Source organism: Aspergillus pseudonomiae, assembly GCF_009193645.1.
Source record: "Aspergillus pseudonomiae strain CBS 119388 unplaced genomic scaffold BDV37scaffold_21, whole genome shotgun sequence".
NCBI classification, from domain to species: domain Eukaryota; kingdom Fungi; phylum Ascomycota; class Eurotiomycetes; order Eurotiales; family Aspergillaceae; genus Aspergillus; species Aspergillus pseudonomiae.
In genome coordinates this window covers 103,983-128,780 of record NW_022476013.1, presented here as the reverse complement: position 1 = coordinate 128,780, position 24,798 = coordinate 103,983, and the positions used below count along the sequence as shown (strand labels likewise).

The window sequence follows — 24,798 nt, the reverse complement described above, 5'->3', positions numbered from 1 at the left end:
TTTAACATTCCCGTGATAATTGGAGTACTGTAACTGCCAACCCCCGTAAATGATTCAACTCCCGTGCTTGATCCGCAAAACAATCAACCAGGAATCTCGGCTACGCATTGAGCACCCGTAAGGATGGAAACAAATCCGTCAGAAGATCAAGCCATCAAGAGATCCTCCTCCACCTTAGTCGATCCTTCCGGGAAATACTCCGAAATCTCACTGTCCACCTCAGACTGGCTATCCTCCTCGCCATAGGTACTAACCATACCAGGAGGAAGAACGCTGGCCCTACGGACACGCTTCGAAGGAGACTCATCATCCAAAAAAACATCATGATCATCCACTGGCTCGGCCTTGAGCGGAACATCGACGTGCTCCTGTTTCACGCCAGCAGAAGCAAGCCTGAGCGCCTCTGTTCCCGGGATCACTTCGCCTTCCTGCTTAACAAGCACATCCCCATCATCACCGAAAGCGTTATCAGACCTAGAGCCATTCCTACACTTGCCAGAAGTCGGAGTCTTAGGAACGGCCATCGCATTCTTGCCTCTCTTACGGGGAGTCGCCGTGGCACTGCTAGGGTTGGTACCGGCTCCCCTTCCGATGCTGAAGTGGCCATCGGTGCCGTTGTTGGCTGCCTTCACCATTTGGCGCATTTTGACCAGACGTTCGGTGATGGCTCGGGGGGTGGGTCGGTTGTTGGAGTCTGTGCCGGCTATTCAAATTTTGCGCTTTTAGTATACATGTTATCGATGCTGTTGAGGGTTGCGTGAGAACTTACGCCAGGCTTCAGCGACCTTTTTGGTATCGACGGATAGATCATGAGTTTCCAGGATCTTCAGGAGAAGCTGTGATTGTTAAGTCTTTTCTTGGGTCTCGAAGCTGTTGGTAGGGTGGTCTTACAAGCTGGTCATTTTCGGGAGTCCAACGCATGGGCATTTTGATGCCTTAATAGAGATTGCTTCGAAGTTGGGTATGTGAGCTGAGTTGTGAGGTCGAGCGTAGGGCATAAGTTTGTGCTTGGGTGAGAAGGGCTGGGTACTAGTAGAGGAGTAGAAGAAGGAAATGTGAGAGAGGAGCTGTAAAAGAAGAGTAACAGAAGAGTGCAAGAGGGCAGAGAGAAGCAAGGTCAGGTATAGTGACGAGGCTCAGTGACCTGTAAGTGAATGAGCAACTTGATGAGACGGCTTTCCTGTTTCTGAGTGGGATTGAGCCCTGGTCAGTGAAGGACTGCTGACGTATCTGATGATTCGGCCTCCAAGTATCTTCAATGCTTTGACCAATACTGTCATACCATCCAAATCCACGGCCGAGAGAAGTGACTTGTGGATTCAGCTCGGCGTTTCTGAGAAGCCCGCAGCATTTACTTGCTTGAATATCCCTTTTTTTCTTACTCTGGGTCTTGCCATTGGCTATCTTTAATCAGACACAGCCGTTGCCATTCCTTCACCAACGTCCCTTTGACAAATCTTTCCCAGAGCTTCGAGAATCTTTGCAGTACTGCATGCCCTCTATTGGACTAGTCTGTGGAAGCGATAATTCACTATTCGTCCTTGTGATCATTCTGGTTGAAAGGACAGACCTCTCTAGAAAGAAAGGACTTCTAGGGGCCTTCTCTTCATTTCAAGAGTTGTCTACAAAATTTAAGTAAGCTGAACAGTTCTTCCTCCACTTCAAGTATTCTCGACTAAAGCTTCCGTCTTGTCCACAACCAAGCAACGTTGATTTTTCATGTATGAAGAATCGCCTGGACCCTACGCAAATCCAATCTACCTACCTTCATTCTCCTCTGGGGCCAACCTCTAATCTTCATCATCAACCCCACCTCCCACATCACTTAAAATATCTCATCAGCATGGTGGTGAACTGGGAGAACCATGAGAGCACCGACCGTCTCATTGCATCTATACTTGCAGCCCACCCAGATCTCAAGGTATCCCTCGTCCTCTTCCTAATACGACTCCACTGCACCCCAAGTACTAACTTCCAAAAACAGCTTGACTACCACGTCATGGCACTCGTTTTCGGACAAGGAGCGACATACGACTCGATTGAGGGGCGATTCCGCCGCTATCGCAAGATAGCAGACGAGCTGAGAGACGAAGCCCACAGCCGTGGCATCACCGATATCCCCCGCTATGCAGGGCGCAACCATGCGTCTGGTGGAAGCTCCGCCTCCACCCCTAGAACTCCTCGAGGCCCACGAGGCGGTATCACCAAGAGCACCCCGTCATCCAGCAGGAGCAGGAATTATCGCCACACCCAGACCCCAACCAAGCGAAAGACTAAGCCTGGTAGGTCTGTCATGGATGCTATCTATGTTGACGATGCCGACACAGAGGAAGAGTCGAAGATTAAACCTGAGATTCCTGGTGATCCTTCTGACAGCGGGGACGACGATGTCAAAGTTGTTGACTCTCCTAGCATCAAGGTTAAAAAGGAAATAGTTGAGCACAACATGGCTGGTCTCTTTTCTCCCATAACTCCCAAAAAGGAGGAAGAACCTAGTGTCTTGGGATCCAAAGCTGTATCGACTCGTGCACGTGGTATTCAGGGTCATGACAATGGAGCCTGTTACCCTGCTGGGATGGATGAGGATCCATCATATATAATTGATAGTTACTTCGAAGGTGGCAGCATGGACGATATTTATCGCGGAGCAGTTTAGGTTCTCTTCCTATATGCTCTACCATCAGCCCTTGTTGATAGAGGTTATGTGCACCAGTTCGACGAAGTCGTGATCTGGATATCCCTTTACATTCTACATGTTTTCCCAATACATAAAAAGTCTGGTGGAATCAATCTGGTGTAAGTAAGACATACGGTTTGTACGATTGTCGCACTGGCTGACATGTCTCAGACAGGAACTATGAGTAAGAAGAATCAAATTTTCCATTCCAGTCATCGCTATTGGATTCGGTTGAGAGATACACACCAAAAGATATGTAGATAATGCTAACCTCAGGATAAAATTAAAACCAAAATAAATGAGTTTCTGTCATAAGCGGCTGGTTCTTGACTTACCTTGTCGGTCACTACCTAATTGAACCAATCCACACAGCAATGAATTGGAACTCTACATTCTTTAAACGGTCGGCTAGCCTTCTGGTTTGAATCTTGCTGCCACAGATTGGAGGAAGGGGTGTTATATACTTTCGAACAAGTACACGATCATATTTTGGCTCCCTTGGCACGGGCTCGAAGCTCCGAAACATATACTACATGGTTACTCAACGCGAGGATATTACCTTCTTCATCGAGAATCTGGATGTTGACGTCGTACCGGCCATTGGCAACCAAATGCGAGTTTGATCGAATCATGACCCACTGCGTAGATGGATCTGGACGCTTTTTGAATTCCACTGTCATACACAGCGTGGATAACGCATACTTGAAGTAGAACCCTGCTTGGTGCGTTGCAGCAGGTTGCAAGGGCTACCTCAACCGTCAGATACTGCCAGTTATATACGTTCGATATGGAGGGTGCGCGGCCGCTTACCATGTCTGACAACAAAGCCAGATGAAGATGGTCGGAGATATTAGAGCCATCACGGAATGACACCCATACCTCGCGGTGATGACCCCCAACACGGTGTCCCCAAAGGCCATTGGCTGCTTTTGGTGAAACCCAGTTCAGTTTACTCGTCACTGGAGTTGAATCGACCACGGGATCATCAATCTTGACACACTCGGTATGTCGGTCTGGAAGTGGGACAGCGAAAGCCGGCTTACTGTGTTGCGTAAGGCCTTCCTCTTTCGAGATGTTGGCGCACGTAACAATACCCACGGTAGCAGGAGAACTTGGTTTTCCTGAGGCTGCGGGTCTTGCTACTTCTACCCTTACCACGCACTGCCGGGAAGAGACCCGGAGGTGTTTGCAGGTCACCACCACCTGTCCAGGCGGGACCATGTGCAGAAACTGCACGAAGACATGGATGGGATCGGGGAACCGTTCTTCTCCAAACTCAAGGGCGTTCAACTTTTGGGCGGCGGAAAGCATCAATGCATTCAGGTAGCCACCCAGTACAGAGCTGCTCTAGTCAGTCTTGTTACTCGACTGGTTAGCTCGCTACCACGTTGTCGAACATACTGTTGTGTACACCAATCCGGAGAGATATTTGCCACGAATCGGTCTCGTGTACCTTTCTCAAGAGCTATGGATGACACCGCCTGCAACAAGGGGGAGGCGGATATGGGATGAGACGCCATTTCCGATCGGTCAACAGTTCAGGCGGGGGTATTCAGGGAGGGAGAGTTCAATTGAATACGGGTGCTATGAAAGTGTCCACGCCTTCGGATCAGGGACAAGCCCACTGGGATTCTAGCTGCATATGTAGTGTCGCAATCATTGAACGATGCAGTGACACAGAAAGTTGCCGAGGCGTGGGTTTTCTGTGCTTTTGGCCAAATTGCAGCGATCAGCAGCAACGAATACTACTAAGAGAAATCATTGACCCGTGGACAGTTGGCAACAGATCACCCTGACTGAGACGAAGCGAGTAGCGTTGTCGACAGCGAGACATCGATCCTCTCGTATCCTAGTTTAGTAGGGGTGATCCTTGATATTGCCGAACGCGGCACGATGAAGAATGTAACCCCTAACCCAGGAGTATATCTCGTCTATTATTATTTTCCGAGTAACCCGAATGGAAGACAATGGGGATGTGCAAAGTACTGGTCAGATGGAAGTAGATATTTTATTGAGCACAGCCGAGGTAGTGTACAATGGTTTCTTCGCCTGCGCAGCCCCTGAACGAATGGAGAATCAATGATGCAACGAGTCGAGTCGCCCCCCTCAGACTTCGGCTTCCTAATCGGGAATGAAAGCGGAGGAGACGCAGAATTCCCATGTATCCTTTCAAATTGGGATCCCTTGACGAGAAGAAGGTTCGTCAAATCATTCGGATTGTGCCCAAGATTAGACGTTGAAGCAGACATGGAACACCCAAAGTACGGTAGTTACCATGTACCGGTAATTAATAATTCTTCCTCCCCCAACCCTGATCGGGTAATATTGGTATGTTACTAATTTCTCGCCCGCGGCGGTGAACAAAAGAACAGGAAACCCGCCGTCCACAGCTTCGGTTGGAAGAAAAGTCATACAACTAATACAACTAATACAACTAATAATAACAACTAATATAACTTATCGGCAGATCAGGTTCGATCGGCTCGTTTAGGCAGACTTACATTCCCACTCCGGTCCAAAGATCAGGAGAAAAAATAGGAGGCTGAGGATCCCTCCATACTAATTCGCTGCCCAACGATCACGTGGCGGGACACGGGCGCGGCGCGAACTTTTCGGGGGCGAAAGATTGATTATTTTCTTCTCCGATCCTCCGGCAATGTCTTTCTCTCCGTCCTACGATCTCAAGAGGAGGAGGACCGTGAAGGGTTTTTGCAAAAGAAGTCATGGCCATGGTACAATCCTTAGAAGAGTCGGCTTCGTCAGAATCGCTTTGGAGACACCTGCGTGACCATCATGGAATAAGCAAGACAGATTCACAGCGGCGATTGTTAACAGATCCATCGTTCAACATCCCCGCGAGAATAACCGATCACCCTTCCACCCCAACGGAATCCAAACTCGCTTCCGGTCTACTCTACAACGATGTCGCAGTTGAACACTCCGGCCGGGGGATTCAACTGACGGTTAACGAGCAACAATGCCTGATCAGTTTGTGTAGAAGTATGATGGACCATTACGAACTAGGTCACTACCCCAAAAGTTTCTGGATTCGAATCTCCACGGCACTACAGGAGCAAACTGGCCGCCGATACTCATGGCAGTCATGTCGACGACGCATTATCGGTTATATCACGAAACGCAAGGCATACTGGGCCGCTTACAAATACAATCAGATTCCGGAGTGTGACATACACAGCGACGTCGCAGAGGACATTGATTCCTGGATGGGCTCATGTGATAAAAAGTTGGGACGGCCTGTGCGCCATGAAGTCGCTCTGAAAGCGGCCGAGAAACCCGAAGAAGCCCCGCCACTTCGGGTATCAGTTCAACAACTGATAAAGTACACTCGGGTTTCAAATTGGGTGGAAAGTCTTCCGCCACCCGCAGAGATGGACCCTTTACCAACGAAATTCGGCATTCCTTCATTGAGCTGGTGCCCTCCCTTCTCCAGTCACCAGTCATTGTCTCATTCCCAATCTCCGAGCCAGTCACCGGTGCTCAACGAGATCTCTATGTACCGTCAGCGGGCGGGCGCTCCTCGTGGTATCCATCTCGCACCGTCGAACACTCCCTCCTACAGAGGGCAACCTACGGAGCAACAAGAGAGACCGAAACTCCCTCCATTAACCAATAGCGCGGTTCAAACTCAGGCTTCTCCAGGTGCTGTCCCTGAGACATCTCACAATACTCAGACTAGCAACAAACGACCTCGTGATGACGATGACGACGGCGATGCAGCCCGTGATCATCCCGCTCGCCGTCTACGCCAAGACGAGCCCAGCCATCCATCGGGCACCGTAACTCTAAATCAGGAATCCGCAGTGAACGACATAAAAGCCGTAGACAGCTCCGTCGAGAACACTTTTGGCAAACTCTGGGAGCGAGTTGCACCACTTTTCAAGGATCCCGTTTTGGCCCAGGGTCCCGCGGCGATGAAATCCGAGTCCATCATGCGCGATCTATTCAGCGAAATTGGAACGGCTCTAACCAAAGCATTTACGAGAATGAGAGAAGACAATGACGAACCTCAGAAGATGTGAAACGCATACGGAGCAATTTTTTTTTTTTATCTTTTTATCTTTTGCTAAGGCGCACCCAGCGGTATAGTTCTCGTCTCTGTTTATCCTTACGACACCGCCCTTCTCTTAAACTCCCTTTATATCTTTCTCGTTTTATTCATTTAGTTTGGGCGGCATTGCATGCATTGATATACCTCGATTTCTTGTTCCGCCTTTCCTCGCTATCTCATCATCCCTACCCTTGGTAGCGTTGTCATTGCGCATCAGATTGCATTAGACTGCCCGAGATACCCCCTTGCATATAAATTGGCACACTTGGCATCGCATATTCTGTCTTCCGTTTTCCTGTTACAAAATTGTGAATCACTCTGCACAAAGCAAACTTGGCTATGCATTTTCATCCAGCAAATAGAGAGTCCTATTATTCAATGTCAATACTAGACAAAAATACTCTACATATCAAACAACTGAGCACAAACCGTTTATCTCGACCCAACAACCCCCATACCGCTCATCCACGATGCATAAGCATATACCCAACTGCATATCCCTTGCGTGGAAACGTCATCCACCCAACTTGCCCTAATTGTTTAAGCATTCGGGCCAACGTCACATTACCATGCAACTACTCCCCCCTTGCGTAGTTCATCAGACTACCCAAATTCGACAGCCACGCTTTCGGTTGCATCAAGACTAGGAGCCGTGTTTGATGAACAGATTGGCTAGGATGCTGCACTGTGACCATATTAACGATATCTTTACTCTAATTGAAGGATCAATAGGGTGTCAAATTTTGAGTTGGTAATACAGGAGATGTGAAAAGGGTGAGAAGGCAAACTGGTTGGTTTTTACTGATTATTTTCAAGCCCCATGATATGGAATGGTGTTTTTCATGTGATTCAGGTCACGCAGAGCTCAAAACTGCGGAAGAAATCATACCCTCGGTGAGGTAGGGGAAATAAACTCAATAATTGAGCCTTCTCATAGTAGCAGTACATATATTTGTCCACAGAGAGTCTATTCTATATGCAAACCTCAAGAACGTTTATATGCCTATATTTCCTTAAATCAAAATTCATGCCATGCAACCGCCTGGAGAATGCCACCAACGCCGGACCGTAATGGACTTAAGATTAGATGATACAGGGGACCTGAGTGTCTAATGACACAGGGTGATCCACTGGTTTACGATCTCTTCCATATCGTGAGCAATGCCCCACTGAGATATGAGACAGCGGAACAGCTTCTGCATCGAATTCATCTCATAGAGCAGGTTCCTCGCGGCTCCTAGCCCAGGTGGCGAATCCGTATGGCCTTCTTCAACAAACCTTCTTGTTTCGGATCCAGTAGATGCCCGACTACCTTCACATCCTAAGTTCAAATCGGCGTGTGAAAGGAGTGCGTCCTGCCAAGCAATGGTCCGTGGGAGGTGGATTGTTGCGACTCCAGCGAGCGAGAATACGACATAGATTGTCACTGCGGCAAAGAGGGAGCTTGGCATATGGATTACATGAGCTCGTCCTCGTGGAAGTTGTTCGATGATATCCTGAATCGCAATAGCATGCAGTAAAGCACGACGTGCATCAGGAGTGTAGACCCACTTCGTCATATCGAACCCGGGCTTCACCGTTCGGGAGCCTCCGGACACATGTTGCGTAATGTCGTAGCAGGAGCAGACATGCCTACAAAGAACGGTCGAGTTAATCATAGTGTCAAGGCATATCGTATGCCAACGGAGGAGAACTTCGAGCCGTTCTTCGGCGGAAAGGTGAATGCTCATGGAGACGGTCTCGTGCACTTGAGCCAGAGCTCTTCTCAGATCCGAACGCCCTGGGACACCCACAGCGACAAGGTCACTTTCGTCCGAGTCTGATACCAGGGACTGTAGGCCTTCAAGGATGACCCGAAGGGAGAAGGCAGAAAGCTGATAATCCAGAGGCCGAAAGCTACTAACCGGAGGGAAAAGAGAGCGGAAGACCAGCCGAAAGGATGGCTGATCGGGTCTTTGTGAGCGCATAAGTGCCAGCCATTCGTCCACGTTGCTGGCATCGAATGCAACTTCACTGCTAGGAAGAACAAGGGGATTAGCAACATGGCGGGTCGATGTACCGTCGCCAGACATCTGGGCAACGAGGCCGTCAAGAACATGATACGCAAGCAGTGCACGCTGTTGAATCTCTCGTGCCGCCCATGTTCGCCATTGACACTCTTTCTCCTCCATTGATGCACTGGGGAACGGCAAGCTCTCCAAGGAATAAGGCTCGCTATCTAACATGCCGCAATGCCGGGCCCAGAAGAATCCGAGTGGGCGGAAGACTTGACTCGTGGTGCGAATGAGTCTATTCTGTAGTAGTAAAGGTTAGTTCAAGTATAAAAGCCAAGCCAGTCCTGGTGACAACAAACCTTGGATAATGCACCGTATATCTGACCTAGAAGGGCAGTGATAAGAAGCTGGACGCCTTTACATGCATCATATGGGCCGCGATGCGTAATTAACGATTGCCACTACGTAGGCATAAGTATGGCCAAAATTGCTAAAGAAGAACGAGACCTACCGAGGTAGCAACGGCAGTATGTGCCAGCCGCCATAACGCTTCCCCCTACAATATTGTTAACAACCTTGTGACTCCTTCTACGGCCGAATCAGCTTACTTTCGCAACTGAATCTTTGGGACCCAAATACAGGGATCCCAACGCCATGGCATTTAAAAGAAGTGGATGAGTGCATTCCCGAAAAACGAACGTAGCCCGATGCAAGATGGGGAATGTTGGAATGAACCGCACAAAGAACATGTGCAGGCATTCATCCAGGAACACAGATGTGATTGACGTTGCCTTGATCGCCGCTGTCACACTGGAGGACTGGCGGTGGCACAGTTAGCATTTCTTCGGAGGCATAGCATCTCTCGAAAGATCTTACAGAGCTTGCCACCATTTCTGTGACATCTCGTACAGCCTGGTGACTACCACCCGAAGGGATCGTGCCAATTGACGAGCTACGATCGTCGAATGAATTTGGAGACCCAAAGCTCATTGAGTTCACATCTTGAACTACGGGTGGGAAGGGTAGTGCTCCCAGAGGCATCTGCCACTGATCTGTTGTGTCTGATGACATGATACTTTGGAACAGACTCTCCGAATCGGGCCATATCAGCGTAAAATCAAGATCGGACGCTGCATGTTGCAAGCCAGGGTTTTGCTCCGGTTGTGAAGCATCCCATGTCTGATTTGGTACAGACACTGATATTGCAGTGTCTACGGGGGCTCTCGTGGTATCCCATAGCGGGAGAGCCTCGAGAGAAGCTGGTTGGGGAATCTCGTGTACATGCTGCCCTCGAGGAAGCTTAGAATTGGCTGCAGCACGAGCGTGCAATTTCTCATGGCGCGCAAGGGCGTCTTGGCGGGCGAAAGGTCGACGACATTCTTTGCAGACGAATGGCTTGGCTCCGGTGTCTTCGGTATTGATACCCTGGTCAGCTTTCCCAGTCGTATAGCTTTAGGGGGTATGGCAGATGGCGATCGGAAATCCCGACCAAGTAGCACGGCACAAATCACGGCATAGATGGCTATATCTTACGGCAACGTTCATGTCTCTAAGTGCCGACATTAGCGAAGTCTCCACCGAAAGGGAATGAGATACGGATCAGATACCCTTAGATGCTCAGCCTTCGAGAAGGCCTTCTGGCAGACTCGACACACCAATGCTTTCATGGTCAATGTTGTAGTGCTTTGGAGGGTCAATAGAAGCAATGGTCGCAGGTTAGCTCGAATGAATCAGTACCATTACGATCACCCTCAGAGTTTATGCATTAGGGTAGCGAGTTCGGGAACTGGACTTGTCATTAACAAGTGGGCCGTGGGGAGTATGTAAAGGAGGAACGAATTGTGGGGCAGTGGCAATGCGACGGTCGGCTTGGCACGTGAAGATAGCATGCTTGATCCGGCTTAGTTGTTGACAAACCATTCCAGGGCTGGGGTCAAATTGGCCAATCTCCAGGCTCCCATTGCATGGCCAACGCCTCCACTCCAAAATACTTATCCATCTCCGAGTGTCCCGTGGCCCGTACGGCATACACGGTAACCGTAAACGAGCCGGAGAGTTTGGATTTGTATGAAACTGTGTATCCCCTGGGGTTTCGGGATCTTTACTCGGCTATCTCATTCACGCCCCCCGGTGAGCTGCGAATTTGGCTCATCCAATGGACTAACGCACGACTAATCGACCATGACAAAATAGACTGACCATTGTCGCCCCTCTGACTCGGTAGTATTATGAAAACATACTCCGCATATTCTCCACATGGATGGATTGGTCAATCTCTGGCCTTACCCCGGGCGAGAGTGCCCACCCCAATGCAGAATTGATAGGCCAAATACCCCGGCCGCGTGAGTTTGCGTGGGACGGACCAAATTCCCTACTCTTCGGTTAGAGTCTTCCTGACATATGTGAATAACGGGTTATCCGCATCTTCGTGGACTATTTTGGAACCCCTCTCCCTCTGTTACACCCATTCTCACCTATTCTAACACTGGGGTGCCTTAGTTGCAGGAAGCTTGAGCCCTTTACTTGGAATAAACAGAGATTCAAATCCAACACTGGCTGTGCCCCTATCCAGGAGCTCGTCCAACATGACTGCGTCAATGGAGATGCAGGGGCCTCGCCAAAATGACGACGTCCCAGATGCTTCTCAGCCGGGAAAAGTGGACGTGGACTTTGTAGAGAGCACGGCGGGAGCCATCCCTTCCAGTTATTCCGATATCGTGGAATCTCGCATTTCAAAAGCACACAGAGACTACCTGATGGAGCGTCACGGCACTCTAGAACTTGATCCCATCCCTAGCATGGATCCAGCGGACCCGTACAACTGGCCGTCCTGGAAGGTTAGTACTCACTTTCCAAACTATGTTTTTGAGCAACGAGATGTTGCATGAACTCTTGAGGACCGATGACTGATTAGCTTTGAATCTCTGCAGAAACTGGCCAATCTGATTTTGGTAGCTATTCACGCATGTATGGGTACCTTTGCCGCTGCTGGTATCATTCCTGCCTATGCAACGTAAGAGGACACCTTAAAATCAACGGTTTACTGTTCTAGTTTTCACTAACAAATGACGGGTAGGATCGCGGAGGAGTACAACATTACGATCCAAAAAGCAAGTTACCTGACATCGCTCCAGATCGCCATCTTGGGCGGGGCCCCATTGTTCTGGAAGCCCATGTCTAATCGCTATGGACGTCGTCCGATCTTCCTTATCTCCCTGATGTGCAGCCTAGTATGTAATGTGGGGTGTGCGAAAAGCACGGACTATGCATCAACTGCCGCCTGTAGAGCTTTGCAAGCATTTTTCATCTCTCCGGCATCTGGTAAGACGGATTTCTGATTAGACCTCAGAATCATTTGAGCTGACAATCATATCAAGCCATCGGAAGCGCTGTTGTAATGGAGACCTATTTCAAGAAAGACCGTGCCAGGTACATGGGTGTGTGGACCCTGTTGGTCACCTTGGGAATTCCCCTGGGTCCATTTATCTTCGGTTTCGTCGCATATCGGGCAGGCTACGTATGGATTTACTGGGTTCTGGCAATAGTTCGTCTACCACCCCGATATACAATCGTGCTGACTGCCGTTTGCTAACAAATCTTCATCGATCAGGTCAATGGCGTCCAGTTCATCTTGTATCTCTTTCTGGGACCAGAAACTCGGTATGTTGGCAGCAATGTCGACCCAAATCAACCTGCGTGGAAGAGAGAGTATCTTTCACTCCGTCGGATCGACCCGACTCCTTTCTCGTGGTGGGAGTTCGTTAAGCCTCTTTCCATGGTTATGTATCCCTCTGTTATGATCCCAGCCGCGGCGTACGCAATGGTCTTCTTATTGAGCAACGTGTTGGCCACCGTTGAAGTGCCAGAACTGCTCCAGGAAAAGTTCGAGCTGAACACCGAGCAACTCGGTTTGCAGTTCCTGGGTCCCATTATCGGCTCCGTCATTGGCGAGCAATTAGGAGGCACCCTGTCAGACGTCTGGATGAACACACGAGCAAAGAAGATCCAGCGGAAGCCCGAGCCCGAGCACCGTCTATGGCTCAGCTACATCGGCTATATCTGTTCCATTGTGGGTCTGATTGTCTTCCTTGTGTGCACTCAGGAATCTGCGACAGGCCACTGGAACGTAGCACCTATCATCGGTATCGCCATTGGAGCCGGCGGTAACCAGATTGTAACCACCGTCCTTGTCACGTACGCCGTGGACTGCTATCCCACCGAAGCTGCCAGTGTCGGAGTGTGCATCACGTTCGTTCGACAGATATGGGGTTTCTTGGGGCCATTTTGGTAAGTCGAGGGAGGGTCACGTCAAGCTTTAGGAGTACGATAGCTAACGAAGCTCAGGTTTCCGCCTATGTTTGAAACAGTCGGTGTGGCAGCGAGTGCAGGTGTTGGGTGCGCTCTCATCGTGGGCGTCAGTGTTATTCCGACCCTGTTCCTTCACTTCATGGGTCGGAAATGGCGTCCGGACATCCACACATGAATCTAAAGTTAGTATTTGTCTCGATAGATGATTCGGTCAGATGCATTAGAGTATAGAATAGACTGGGAATCCTTGGGTGTGAATTGGGATCGAACAAAGCTGTATGTATATATTGGTTAGAGGTAGAATAGAATAACACTGGTGATAGCCAGAATATGAACAAATTTGAATCAGGGACAAGATAATAAAAAAAAACGTTCATAGTCAAGATACAGAAAAGGGATAAAAGAAAAGCCCCAGCTTGGACTGATTTCTTTATATACTCTTAGCAAATCGATAGCTATCACAGATTTTTCGCTGCCCGTGTCATCGAGCCGATATCATCCCATCGGGAAAGTGAAGTCACACCACACGTTTTAGTCTCCTAATGGTCCCGTGGCCGATCGGCTGCCCGAGCTACAATAATATTAGGGAGCTTCATCGGAACAGCAACTCGGCATCGTAACATCATATTAACTTTTTACTTGAAAATCATGCCAAGTATTTCCATACCCTCGACACCATAACTAACATGCCTACAATAAAGCAAAAAATAGTAGACCACTACTTTAAACCTCAGATGCTGTCGAATAATGCAATGAGTGTATCAACTACATAGATGTCCTACTCTGATTCAAGCACTTGAAGCGGAGATGATTTACTCCGCCTAGGGCTAAAGTCATATCCCACACTTCTGCAAACCCTGCAAGAGTGAAAGTGGGGATCTACCATAAGTAGTTAGCGTGTATTACTAATCCGATGTGGGGACTTGCGTGTGGAGAGTTTTTCTTGTTGGATGTCCTCATGCTTCGTAAATGCTTATCCTATGCTTGTCATTGAGGCTGAAGTATGATCTGTAACGCATACATTGAACTGTCTTGCGAGACAAATTTAGACTAAATCAGATCGACTATTTTCCTAAACTTTACAGACTGCTAGGACACCATAGACTTTCTCAGTAATAGCTAAATTTCCAACCCTTCGCCAAGGCACAAAACTGCAGCTTGCAGGCAAAAAGATGTAAATGGCAGCGTCAGCTAGCCAAACTCCTTTTCATTCAACTATGGCCATGATTCTGTTCATGGTTAGCAGATGAAGCTTAAGATAATTGGATAAGGGTGGTGAACCTTTATCCGCCAAATACGTGTAGACCACTTAGTGTCAATCTGTCGTCCTTATACAGAACTTGTGCTTATCTTTCGGTCCTATCAAGTCGACAGCGGGTTCGAATTTTTATCCGTGCAGCTCGCCGATTCTGTCTTCTGTCTATTAGCTACCGACGTCTGAATACGTCGCTAGCAACCTGCCTTGTTGATCGCCGCAGCGGGATATACTAAAAGATAGTAACCACGCGTACGTCAGACACAACCGATTCCACGGTGCGACTACCATCTTGCATCATCTGCGCCACAGCTACAGGATCTTGGAGGCACTTGAAGTCTTTTCTTTTGAACAGTCCCGATGAAGCCTCATAATCGAGTATAGTTTCTTCATACGCGACCCATTCCGCGGCAGATTCGAGACAGATGCGGTGGATGGTGTCCCCGTTGAACCAACGGAACAAAGTGTAAACAAGTGGGACGTTGTTCAGCCACGCGATATTGAGTGTCTCATGCCTCTTGCAGTATTCAAGAGGCAACTCTGCGCCCAGCATAGTCAACTGACCATGTGGGCAGATCCGAACGGAATCGATCATGATAACGGTATCTTCCAACGATTTGACCCTTGACAAGTAGGACAGCGCAACTTTTCTCACCTTCTCCAGCCAGCCAAAGGCAGCCGCCAGTCGCACCCAGTCCCTCAGAGCTTGGAAATAGGCCTCGTCGCACTCGCATGGCGTATGGCCCTCGCAGTAGACCTCCTTGATCGGAAATGGGAAGTCAGGCATTGTGTAGTATCACAAGTGCAGACTAGTTGAAGGATATTTATTCACAGAAGAGTCACGCAGTTGACTTATGTAGTGAAAGAAGACAGATTTGCGATCAGTATTCTATGCAATAAGAGGAGAAAGGAACAATTGTTGTGTTGTTCGTGATATTGCTTTTTCATTGCACTCATTTTCATATTCACTCGTTGATCACTTTTCTGATAAAAGGTGCAAGTGAATGTTGTTGCACTGTTGTGAGCCAGAACTCTACCCATGGCACACTTTCTAGGCTGTCAACATCACATCACTGTCTTCATCACATCATAATTATGTGTGTTATCTTGTCTGATCCATCCCATCTCACTCGCATCAGCCACTTGCAGTAAAATACTTAATAAAGCATGATTTTCCCTCTGAAAAGCCACGTAGTCAATATCAAGCTTTGTGATCTTGCAGTCATGACTTGGTAAGTGGGTGTAGATAAGTACATATTGCTCAGGTTCTACACATGCATCAATACCGACCTTTGCAAGAGCTCAAAGGTCGGACATGCTGTCAAACTGTAGATATTTGGCAAGAACATACCCATGCAAGAACCAGAGAGCTTATGTGGTCCAAGCCGTTCAACTTCGCAAATAGTTTCAAAGCAATGGCCGTGAAGGCTCGAGCGTATACGGAGCAATTTTATGCGGATCTATTTTTCTAAACAGTCATGATACACCTATTGAGTCTCAACTACAGCTTCATTTCTGGTTTTCAATCTTCGTCACCAGAGTTCCAACGTGAGGCAGCAATTCAACGGCGAACTCATCTCCCTCCTTCAAGAACTCCTTCGGGTTCTTTGCAGCTCCAACACCAGGGGGGGTTCCAGTCAAGATGATCGTTCCCGCTGGCAAAGTTGTTCCTTGAGACAGAAAGCTGACGAGCTTGGGCACGCTGAAGATCAAGTCCCTATTCAAGAATTTGTTAGCCTGTAAGTTAAGCAAACCTATGGTTGGTTGCCGGGGTTTTTCATACGTGAGAGGACAATCCTGTAGCACCTTTCCGTTCTTCAGCCCGCGGATCTGGAATTTGCTGGCATCCGGAAACAATGCCGCAGAAACGAGAGCCGGACCTAATGAAACAGCCCGTGTCAGTCAGTGGATCACAAACTAGAACGGAATTTATATGAGAGGCACTGACCAATTGGACACGAGGTATCGAATCCTTTAGAGAAGCACCATTGGCTCTGGTTCATCTGTGACGTGCGGCTTGAAACATCGTTTGCTGCCGTGTATCCAAGGACATAGTCCAGGGCGTCAGCCTCGCTAACATCCTTCGCATCACGACCAATAACAATAACCATTTCAGACTCATAGTCGCCCGTGTTGTCAACCTGCGTGATCTTGGGAAGAACGGTTGGCGCAGGCCAAGGGTCTGAGAGGGCCGTTGGTGGCTTAATGAACAGTGTGGGGACATCTGGGATAGATAGTTTCATCTCGGCGGCGTGAGAGCCATACTACCGAACAATCAGTCAATTGCGACTCTGAAGAAGTGGTATTTGGTAATGTCGCAAGCGACAACTCACGTTTAGCCCAATACATCTAATCGACCCGACCTCATTCTGCGACAATGGGGAGAGAATCCGGCTGATGATCTCAGTGGACTCTGTCTTCTGGCCTGGGTTAAGGACGGATGCTCCGGTGAATGGTCGCACTGAGACTTCCTTTCCCTGGTAAAGAGCCAATCCAACATCAAGTTGCGCATCTACCGGTTCGCCGATCAGAACCTTAGACGGGTTTGACTTAGGAACAAAGCGCACAAGGCCTATGGCGTGTTAGCAAAGGAGTATTATGGGTGTTGCATGTTGGTGTTTCCATCACTTACGCGAGAAGGTCGATGCGATTTTTGACATGATTCTTGTTATTGCCAGTGGATAATAGGTGCAACTGGGGTAGAGATGTGATTAACAAGTTTTATGTAGGAATTGGAACTTCCCAAAGATTTCCTGGAGGAAGGTGCTCGCGATCACGGACTATTTCTACCCCGATATCGATGCGCGTTCGCGACCGATAAGTGACGTTTGGCGGGGTCAAAGTGGGGAGGGCAAGAATAAACCGATGGGCCAACCGTCCCCAGTCTCTTTCATAGTCTATGAGCAGGCCACCGATGTACGGAGTATCCAGGCTTCTCTTAACATCGAAGTACCTGATTCGCAGAGATCCTTTCAGTCGGATGAAGTCCGGGGGCAAACACCCACGATTTCCCCACGATTTGATTGTGGGGAAGTTCTCAGCGCCGGATGTCGGCCGGCTGCTCGAAGAACTTCTAGCCTTAAAAGCAGAGATTCCACTAGTGAAAGTGTTTGACTGATCTAAGAAAATCAAGAATATTCTTTCTGTAAAGTCTGATACAATGTCTGCCCCTAAAGGACCTTTCCGCCTCGTCACTGTCAACACTGCTCCCGAGAGAGCCAAGCGGCTTATCGGCCGGATGGTCGAGGCTCTTAAGGACCGGTATACCATCATCTACGAGGCAAACTGCGAAAGTGAGTGACTCTAGTGTGAAATAACATGTGACACAATATTAACAATAATATAGCAATCGAAGAAGTCGGACCCAAGGTGGAGGCGTTAATGCCTGATGTTTTGGTAGGGATCCCTGTGGTTTTGAGTCCCTACGGGACCCTTTCAAGCTAGGAAATGAGTTAGGGACTAACGGCCCTATAGTTCAGTGCTTCTATGTGGACCGATGAGCAGGCGCAACAGATTCGCTCCATTGCGAGAGGAATCAAACCTGACATTAAGACCCATGCCATCCCCGAAGGATTGCAAGTAGAGCGGGGTCCTGACGCTATCGTTGAATATCTCTGCGAGAAGGTCCCACCTCTTTTGGATGCTTAAGGTGCGAGCTAGGTATACTATGGGGCTTTAGAAAGGCGCCATAGATGTGTTTTGCCGGAGCCGATGATATCCACTCTGTATATATACTTGCATTGTGACGATGTGATATGATAAACTACAACCCAACAATAGAGTCCTAAAGTGTCTATGCTACTGCTTATCCCTACTTAAATGCGCTCGAAAAGGTTCTATTTTGTTCCTCGTTAGATATACTCAAAATTAGAAGCTAGTAGTACTCTGAAATTAAACCACCACAAGATATATTTAATGTCATTGACAGTACTCAAGTGAATAATACTCCATTGGCATCTGCCCCTGCTGCCATCACAACTCGTATCGACTAACTAAGCTGCTAAAGATACTAATACAATGAATGCTATAATATACAAAGAAGCTTGTATTATACACTCGAGACGTCGAGAAAGACTACGGCGTACTCCGTAGGATGTTAGGCAATGATAAACTTTCCCGAAATGATCGGCGGTCGGAATCGGCCTAAACGTGCTTAGTCACCGTACTATCGCCCTCTTTAAGGAAGTGCGCGATGACTTCAAATCGCAATCTTCCTCCAAGATCGAATACAATAGATTCTATAGGATGATGTTGCCATTTCGAGTGACCCTCCGGGGTACTCCTAGTATCCGCGCATTTTCAACATCCCGGGTGCTCCGGAGTGACCTCTCTTATCAGGTTTTTGGCCCTGAAAAACAGGAAGCAAGTCGGAGTCCAATTGTTTTCCTACACGGGCTCTTCGGTTCTAAGCAGAACAACAGGAGTATTAGCAAGTATGTTAAGATAAGACTGTCCAGGCCATTGTTATCGCCGTCTATTGGTGACTTCATTGTCGACTAACAGGGATTGTTAGAGCCTTGGCACGTGATTTGAAGCGTGAGGTCTTTATCCTGGTATGTTTTCGTCCGGTGATATACCGAAGTGAGAGGGTTCATGTACTTATGCAAATGGTATTTTCAGGATCTCCGGAACCATGGCCAGTCATTTCACTCCAAAGAGCACACGTACACTGCGATGGCAGAAGATGTAGTCAACTTCATACATCAGCAGAAGCTGAACAAGTGTGTTCTGATAGGTCATTCCATGTATGAATATCGCCTGCCCATTGCAGCACTTCGATCATGATTCAAGTGACGATTCTAACCAAGACAAGGGGTGCAAAAGCTGCGATGACGGCCGCACTTGACTCCCCCAGTTTGATCTCAGCGCTTATCCCCGTCGACAACGCCCCAGTCAATGCTCCCCTGAAGAGTGACTTTGGCAAATACGTCCGTGGCATGCAACATATTGAAGCCCAGAATGTAGCAAAGCTGTCTGATGCAGATAAGATTCTGAAAGATTATGAAGAAGTAAGTAGTCCTGTTCAAAATGCTTGGATCGTGTTAACCGCAATATACCACGCCTTGTAGTCTCTTCCTATCCGCCAATTCCTGTTGACCAACCTAGTTCGTGGGGAAGATGGAGCTATGAAGTTCCGTGTCCCTCTTTCGATCTTGGGGGATGCCTTGAGTGACATGGCCAATTTCCCTTATACCGAGTCTGGCTCTGTCATATATGACGGCCCGACGTTGTTCATTAGGGGCACGAAAAGCAGATACGTCAGTGACGATACAATTCCTGCGATTAAAAAATTCTTTCCCAAAGCCCAGATAGCCGATGTCGAAGCTGGCCACTGGCTCATATCAGAGAATCCTGAAGCTTTTAGACAAAGTGAGTACTGATTTGGAAACCCGTTGTTATGTATGGTAGTTTAACTGACGAGAATTACTTCTTCAGAGGTTGTTGCATTCTTGCAAGAGACACCTTGAAAGTATGTATTATAGAATTAACTATGGCCTTCTAGATATGTACGGCCTCCGTACCCATCTAGAGCCGAAGAATGAAAAATCGTCAAGAAATTAAATAATCCATCCAACTGATGAAAAAAAGAAACAAAGATCGACCTCAGCAACAGGTATCCAGCGGTATTCGCAATCCATGAAACTTGATCCCGTCACCATCGTAATTAAGTGCCGGTGTCGTCACGCGCCTCGCGTCTTGTAAATAAGTATTGAAAATGTTCGCACAATGTTCAGTGCCGATAGACATTTATGGGCCAGTGAGATTACACTTATGGCAGACATGCTATTGTTGCGCCTTCAACTCCGTAGGTTTCCCTCCACAACCCATACCTGACACCAACGGGGTTATAATATAACTAACTTTCTAACCAATGAGTTGACAAACACAAGTTGTGTGCTCGCTTAGTCGAGGAGTATCGGTTCAGTGGATACCATTTTGCGTTTTTTCTTCTTCTTCGGTCGTCTGTTCTCGGTGGGCTCCCCTTGTTCAAGCGGAGATGCTCCAGACGAGAGCGATCTGGGAGATTCTTGTCGAGCAATTATTGGAGTTTTTTCATCCTCCGACAAACCCGAAGGACGTGGTCTCTTTTTCTTCTTCTTCTTCTTTTCCCGCAATGCGAGCGTAGGATTAGTTTCAGCCACATTCAGAATCCTTGCCGCCTCTTCTGTATCAGCAGGACTATCATCTGTAGGGTTTGGGACCTGATCCTCGACGATAATTGGGGACACTGCTCGAGGATGGAACTCCTTTGCTTCCACAGCTTTCTTAAGCTCATCTAACTGTTCATGCAGCTCTTTATGGCGAAGCTTTTCTGACCGCTCAACTTCACTGATCTGGTCAAGAAGTGACGAAATGTTAGTATCATGTGCACTGTGCACTTTCGTGATTTCGCTGAGTTGATCAAGAAATGCTTGGTGTCGGTCGGATGTGGCTTCCTTGAGTTCATGAAGGTCATCTTGCAATGACTTAATGTCACTAGCATGCATTTCAACTTTTGCAAGACTGCTGGTATTGACAGAATTCACTACTTCAACATCATTGGCCAACCTCTCCAGACTGCTAGCCACTTGACTCAGACGGCTATCGAACTCGCTACGCTCGTCACGTAAACGTTCCCTGAAATGGTCATCAGACTGCTCCCGCGACCTGAATTGGGAGTCATATGTGGATGTGAACTCCTCAAACTTTGAAGATAAAGTATGGAGATCAACTTCTAGTTTGCGAATGTCATTTTGGCTTGGTGGCTGACCTTGCCTATTTTGCTGCCCGTACCGCTCCCAAAGAGGTGCAAGAGATTGTGAGAGACTGGCATGGTCGTTTTTCAGCTTGTTTAGCTCATCCAGGCGTAGAGCTGCTTCCTGCTGGGTCTGCCTGACGAAAGTATTTTGGCTTTGACAGAGGTTATCAACTGCCGTTTTTAACCCAGAATATTGCTCCAGTAATTGGCTTGCAGAGGGGTACATCTCCTGCAACGCAGCGACCATGTTCCTCGCCAACGGCTCGGTAGTGAGAGAGTTGTATCTGGTTTCCAGAGAATGTAAGCCCACCCTAACAGTCTCCACTACCTGCTGTGTATTTTGCAATGAACCTGATAAATTGGCAATTCGTTGTAGGGCAGCGGCTGGATTTGATTCACGCAAGGTCTTCACCTCGTCTGATAGCATGTTGCAGTTGTTCTTCACGCCCACTAGTTCTTCAGATGCTTGCACTAGTGACTTTTTCAGATCTTCCACTTCCGAAAAGTGCAAGTCATCCTTCATCTCCTGCAAACCTTGCAGTTGATTAAGTATGTTTTCGAGGCTCTCAACTTTAGATTGTAGGTAGGATGCAGAAACTTTATCCCCATTTGGTTCATTTGTCGCCATGGATGCTGGAGGCGCCGTCCTCGTAGATTCAACAGAGCCAAGACGGGTATCAAGAATGTCTAACCTTTGGCCCAGCGGCTCAATACCAGATATTTTCTGTTGCTGCTCCTTGGTCGTTTGGTCAACTTTGTCGATAGCAGCTGAAAAACTTTCCTGGCACGTCCGCAGGGACTTCAGTTCTGTACCCAAAGCTGTTCTTTGCTTCTGCCATTCATCCACCTCTGCTTGAAACTTCGTTGATATGCTCTCTTCCACTTTGGTCAATATGCTCTCTTCCACTTTGAATATGCTTTCTTCCACCTTGGTTGATGTGCTTCCCCAGCGCTTCTCGAATTCCAACGAAATTTCCTCAAGACGAGACGAGTAGTCTTTGGTCTGCTTATCCAAGGACGTTCCGTGGTTTTCGAGCGATTTCTCCAGCATAGTCATTCTCGCCTGGAGGCTCCTGAGCGTGTCCTCCAGAGAGCGGTTTTGGTCTCGAAGACTGGAGGCCTCGTCTTTCGAACGCTTAGCATCTTGCTTAGTTGTTTCGATCTCTTCTTTCAGTTGATCATACTTCTCCACTAAACTGGGTCCTGGGATTAGAGAAGACGTCCAGTTCGCTTTCAATGCTTTCTCCAGCTGATCAAAGCGCGACAAGTGCTCCTTCAGTGCGCCATCTATACGAGCCATATGACCGCCTTCATCGTTCCATGTTTGTTGGAAGAAAGCAGTAGTAGAAGGGAAGCTTGACTGAGCTTTCGCTCTTTTCAGAAGACCTTCAGTGGTGCTTTGCTTCTTCTGTATAGCTTCCTTCTCTGATGTGAGACTAGCGGTCTTTACGGCGGCTTGTATCAAATCGGAAAGCCGTTGCACGAATTGATCGCCAGACACATCAGCCCGAGGTTCATATTGCCTTGAAGCACTGGGAGATGTAAAAGCCTTCCGCGATGGCGTGTCTAGCGAGTTTGCTCCTATAGGGGGCGGTCTGTTCAAGCGGGGGTCGCGCGCGTAGGAAGTAAATGTGCGCTCGGAGCTCATTTTGACGACAGAGCCACGGTGATAGAAGAAGCTATTGCACCGGGCAAATCAAAATGCATCTCAAGACAAGGCACGTCACAAATAAAGCATATTTAAACTTGTAGTGAAACCAGATTAGCTTGCATGAGTAACTTAACTACTCCAATCTAGTGCCCGTATCGGGTCAAGAGCAAACCAAATATGTAGATCTCCGCGTACTTATCTCACCAAGTCCGGTGGCACCACATTTATAGAGAGTAGATATTGTATAAGGTAAAGAGACTCTGATGGAGATCGTTTGCCTAGCAACCAGTGACTGATTAGTTGCTGACGCGAAACCAAAAGTTATGGTGAATGAAATTAATTTACTATATTCTGCCGGGCGGTGACACGGGCGGCAGACAGGCTCACGTATTCTGCCTTCACAGCTCTTTTGTCCAGCCCGTGAACAAGGCGTGGAACACAGAACAGTTTCGGTGCTGCGCAGACCTTGTAACAGCTTAAGGAAGAGGGACTCGCGATCTCAAATATCCAATATGGCTGCGGTAAGTTAAGCAGAATTTGTTATCTTTGCAATGCCATGGTATTGATCTTGAAGAAATAGCAAATCACGACTGTCGCGGAGACCAAGGAACTCCGTGGCTTGAACCTCATCGCTGCCCATTCGCATATTAGAGGACTTGGTGTCGATGCCGATTCTTTACAACCTAGGACCTCATCCCAGGGTCTTGTGGGCCAGGAGAAGGCACGAAAGGCCGCTGCCGTAATTTTGCAGATGGTCAAAGAAGGCAAGATCGCTGGCCGCGCAGTGTTAATTGCAGGACCTCCCAGCACAGGTAAAACAGCACTTGCCATGGGAATGGCGCAATCTCTCGGGTCCGATGTCCCCTTTACAATGCTCGCTTCTTCAGAGATATTCTCAATGGAAATGTCGAAAACCGAAGCGCTTACTCAAGCTTTCCGAAAGTCCATTGGCGTTCGGATCAAAGAAGAAAGCGAGATCATTGAAGGTGAAGTGGTGGAAATCCAGATAGATAGGAGCGTCACTGGTGTAAGTACTACTATAAATTCTTTCAGGCGAGAGAATATGTCCATGCTGATATGCTCAGGGTAACAAACAAGGGAAACTCACCATCAAAACCACCGACATGGAGACAATCTACGACATGGGCACGAAGATGATCGACTCCATGACCAAAGAGCGTGTGATGGCCGGCGACATAATCTCTATCGACAAGTCATCGGGCAAAATTACGAAGTTGGGTCGTTCGTACGCACGTTCACGAGATTATGATGCGATGGGTGCTGATACCAAATTCGTGCAATGCCCTGAGGGGGAACTCCAAGTGCGCAAGGAAATTGTGCATACCGTGAGTCTTCATGAAATTGATGTCATCAACTCGCGGTCACAAGGATTTCTGGCTCTCTTTTCCGGTGATACCGGAGAAATCAGGAGCGAGGTTCGGGATCAGATCAACACAAAGGTCGCTGAATGGAAGGAAGAGGGCAAGGCGGAAATAATCCCTGGCGTTCTCTTCATTGACGAAGTTCATATGCTGGATATCGAATGCTTTTCCTTCATTAATCGCGCTTTGGAAGCTGAACTTGCGCCAATTGTCATCATGGCCAGTAATCGCGGCCAAGCCCGCATTCGGGGGACAACCTATAGTTCTCCCCACGGACTGCCTCTCGACTTCCTTGATCGCGTGGTCATCGTGAGCACACAACCCTACTCGGCTGATGAGATCAGACAGATTCTGGCCATCAGAGCCCAGGAGGAAGAAATTGATCTCTCGCCTGACGCTTTAGCACTTCTGACCAAGATTGGCCAAGAGTCAAACCTCCGATATGCCAGCAATATCATCACTACGTCTCACCTCCTGAGCCAAAAACGAAAGGCAAAAGAGGTCAGCATCGACGATGTTCAGCGCAGCTACCGACTATTCTATGACCCTGCTCGAAGCGTCAAGTTTGTGAATACGTATGAGCAGCGCTTCATTAGCGACCAAGGCAACGTAACCTTCTCCGCTGCAGCAAATGGAGACGCTATGGAGATCTCTTAGATTTATTCTGATATAGATTTTCTGGGTGATTTCTGGTGTTAGAATGGTGGAGCATTCCAGGTGATG

The 24,798-nt window shown here is 48.1% G+C and overlaps 12 protein-coding genes across 12 annotated transcripts; 6 read left to right on the top strand and 6 right to left on the bottom strand.

The window, feature by feature from the left end:
• Window positions 1-83: 83 nt before the first annotated feature.
• Window positions 84-927, bottom strand: BDV37DRAFT_281535 (uncharacterized protein; the record flags this gene model as incomplete). Its single annotated transcript, XM_032086832.1, has 4 exons — window positions 84-100; window positions 212-703; window positions 770-836; window positions 892-927. The coding sequence occupies 4 exons, from the start codon at window positions 925-927 to the stop codon at window positions 84-86; spliced, it is 612 nt and encodes a 203-aa protein (XP_031943019.1).
• A 916-nt stretch (window positions 928-1,843) lies between these two features.
• BDV37DRAFT_281534 (uncharacterized protein) lies at window positions 1,844-2,656 on the top strand (the record flags this gene model as incomplete). The annotated part of the gene is made up of 2 exons (XM_032086831.1): window positions 1,844-1,921; window positions 1,985-2,656. 2 exons carry the CDS (start codon window positions 1,844-1,846, stop codon window positions 2,654-2,656), a joined length of 750 nt encoding a protein of 249 aa, XP_031943018.1.
• A 503-nt stretch (window positions 2,657-3,159) lies between these two features.
• BDV37DRAFT_292908 (thioesterase family protein) lies at window positions 3,160-4,543 on the bottom strand (the record flags this gene model as incomplete). The annotated part of the gene is made up of 3 exons (XM_032089268.1): window positions 4,079-4,543; window positions 3,488-4,019; window positions 3,160-3,423 (listed from the first exon to the last, which is right to left on the bottom strand). The coding sequence occupies exons 1-3, from the start codon at window positions 4,195-4,197 to the stop codon at window positions 3,160-3,162; spliced, it is 915 nt and encodes a 304-aa protein (XP_031943017.1). The 5' UTR covers window positions 4,198-4,543.
• A 595-nt stretch (window positions 4,544-5,138) lies between these two features.
• Window positions 5,139-6,901, top strand: BDV37DRAFT_86510 (uncharacterized protein). The gene has a single exon (XM_032091361.1). It carries the CDS (start codon window positions 5,401-5,403, stop codon window positions 6,715-6,717), a length of 1,317 nt encoding a protein of 438 aa, XP_031943016.1. The 5' UTR covers window positions 5,139-5,400; the 3' UTR covers window positions 6,718-6,901.
• Window positions 6,902-7,855: 954 nt separating this feature from the next.
• On the bottom strand, window positions 7,856-11,435 carry BDV37DRAFT_270433 (C2H2 type zinc finger domain protein; the record flags this gene model as incomplete). The annotated part of the gene is made up of 8 exons (XM_032084559.1): window positions 7,856-9,040; window positions 9,100-9,201; window positions 9,252-9,296; window positions 9,349-9,558; window positions 9,617-10,149; window positions 10,274-10,289; window positions 10,348-10,423; window positions 11,410-11,435. The coding sequence occupies 8 exons, from the start codon at window positions 11,433-11,435 to the stop codon at window positions 7,856-7,858; spliced, it is 2,193 nt and encodes a 730-aa protein (XP_031943015.1).
• Window positions 11,436-12,297: 862 nt separating this feature from the next.
• Window positions 12,298-13,308, top strand: BDV37DRAFT_86616 (putative MFS transporter). The gene is made up of 2 exons (XM_032091362.1): window positions 12,298-13,027; window positions 13,085-13,308. The coding sequence occupies exons 1-2, from the start codon at window positions 12,516-12,518 to the stop codon at window positions 13,221-13,223; spliced, it is 651 nt and encodes a 216-aa protein (XP_031943014.1). The 5' UTR covers window positions 12,298-12,515; the 3' UTR covers window positions 13,224-13,308.
• Window positions 13,309-14,535: 1,227 nt separating this feature from the next.
• Window positions 14,536-15,090, bottom strand: BDV37DRAFT_281529 (uncharacterized protein; the record flags this gene model as incomplete). The annotated part of the gene is made up of 1 exon (XM_032086830.1): window positions 14,536-15,090. The coding sequence occupies one exon, from the start codon at window positions 15,088-15,090 to the stop codon at window positions 14,536-14,538; it is 555 nt and encodes a 184-aa protein (XP_031943013.1).
• Window positions 15,091-15,799: 709 nt separating this feature from the next.
• Window positions 15,800-17,347, bottom strand: BDV37DRAFT_244464 (fumarylacetoacetate hydrolase family protein). The gene is made up of 5 exons (XM_032081545.1): window positions 16,936-17,347; window positions 16,637-16,875; window positions 16,252-16,567; window positions 16,087-16,183; window positions 15,800-16,020 (listed from the first exon to the last, which is right to left on the bottom strand). The coding sequence occupies exons 1-5, from the start codon at window positions 16,961-16,963 to the stop codon at window positions 15,813-15,815; spliced, it is 888 nt and encodes a 295-aa protein (XP_031943012.1). The 5' UTR covers window positions 16,964-17,347; the 3' UTR covers window positions 15,800-15,812.
• Window positions 17,348-17,352: 5 nt separating this feature from the next.
• Window positions 17,353-18,092, top strand: BDV37DRAFT_244462 (uncharacterized protein). The gene is made up of 3 exons (XM_032081544.1): window positions 17,353-17,596; window positions 17,650-17,699; window positions 17,778-18,092. The coding sequence occupies exons 1-3, from the start codon at window positions 17,464-17,466 to the stop codon at window positions 17,949-17,951; spliced, it is 357 nt and encodes a 118-aa protein (XP_031943011.1). The 5' UTR covers window positions 17,353-17,463; the 3' UTR covers window positions 17,952-18,092.
• Window positions 18,093-18,551: 459 nt separating this feature from the next.
• Window positions 18,552-19,771, top strand: BDV37DRAFT_281526 (putative alpha/beta hydrolase; the record flags this gene model as incomplete). Its single annotated transcript, XM_032086829.1, has 6 exons — window positions 18,552-18,736; window positions 18,817-18,856; window positions 18,924-19,048; window positions 19,117-19,312; window positions 19,373-19,673; window positions 19,740-19,771. The coding sequence occupies 6 exons, from the start codon at window positions 18,552-18,554 to the stop codon at window positions 19,769-19,771; spliced, it is 879 nt and encodes a 292-aa protein (XP_031943010.1).
• Window positions 19,772-19,813: 42 nt separating this feature from the next.
• Window positions 19,814-22,983, bottom strand: BDV37DRAFT_244460 (uncharacterized protein). The gene has a single exon (XM_032081543.1). The coding sequence runs from the start codon at window positions 22,688-22,690 to the stop codon at window positions 20,207-20,209; it is 2,484 nt and encodes an 827-aa protein (XP_031943009.1). The 5' UTR covers window positions 22,691-22,983; the 3' UTR covers window positions 19,814-20,206.
• A 222-nt stretch (window positions 22,984-23,205) lies between these two features.
• rvb2 (RuvB family ATP-dependent DNA helicase reptin) lies at window positions 23,206-24,732 on the top strand (the record flags this gene model as incomplete). Its single annotated transcript, XM_032086828.1, has 3 exons — window positions 23,206-23,214; window positions 23,274-23,720; window positions 23,779-24,732. 3 exons carry the CDS (start codon window positions 23,206-23,208, stop codon window positions 24,730-24,732), a joined length of 1,410 nt encoding a protein of 469 aa, XP_031943008.1.
• Between the last annotated feature and the right edge of the window lie 66 nt (window positions 24,733-24,798).

What these genes read in the sequence shown, in the direction of transcription:
- BDV37DRAFT_244464 (XM_032081545.1), bottom strand. Translation starts at nt 16,963, where the DNA reads ATGTCAAAAATCGCATCGACCTTCTCGC. An exon ending in CGATACCTCGTGTCCAATTG is followed by an intron (nt 16,184 to 16,251) that starts GTCAGTGCCTCT and finishes CTGTTTCATTAG; the next exon opens with GTCCGGCTCTCGTTTCTGCG. An exon ending in CTACAGGATTGTCCTCTCAC is followed by an intron (nt 16,021 to 16,086) that starts GTATGAAAAACC and finishes ATTCTTGAATAG; the next exon opens with GGACTTGATCTTCAGCGTGC.
- BDV37DRAFT_244460 (XM_032081543.1), bottom strand. Translation starts at nt 22,690, where the DNA reads ATGAGCTCCGAGCGCACATTTACTTCCTACGCGCGCGACCCCCGCTTG.
- BDV37DRAFT_244462 (XM_032081544.1), top strand. Translation starts at nt 17,464, where the DNA reads ATGTCTGCCCCTAAAGGACCTTTCCGCCTCGTCACTGTCAACACTGCT. An exon ending in CTACGAGGCAAACTGCGAAA is followed by an intron (nt 17,597 to 17,649) that starts GTGAGTGACTCT and finishes ACAATAATATAG; the next exon opens with CAATCGAAGAAGTCGGACCC. An exon ending in CGTTAATGCCTGATGTTTTG is followed by an intron (nt 17,700 to 17,777) that starts GTAGGGATCCCT and finishes ACGGCCCTATAG; the next exon opens with TTCAGTGCTTCTATGTGGAC.
- BDV37DRAFT_86616 (XM_032091362.1), top strand. Translation starts at nt 12,516, where the DNA reads ATGGTTATGTATCCCTCTGTTATGATCCCAGCCGCGGCGTACGCAATG. An exon ending in GGTTTCTTGGGGCCATTTTG is followed by an intron (nt 13,028 to 13,084) that starts GTAAGTCGAGGG and finishes AACGAAGCTCAG; the next exon opens with GTTTCCGCCTATGTTTGAAA.
- BDV37DRAFT_86510 (XM_032091361.1), top strand. Translation starts at nt 5,401, where the DNA reads ATGGCCATGGTACAATCCTTAGAAGAGTCGGCTTCGTCAGAATCGCTT.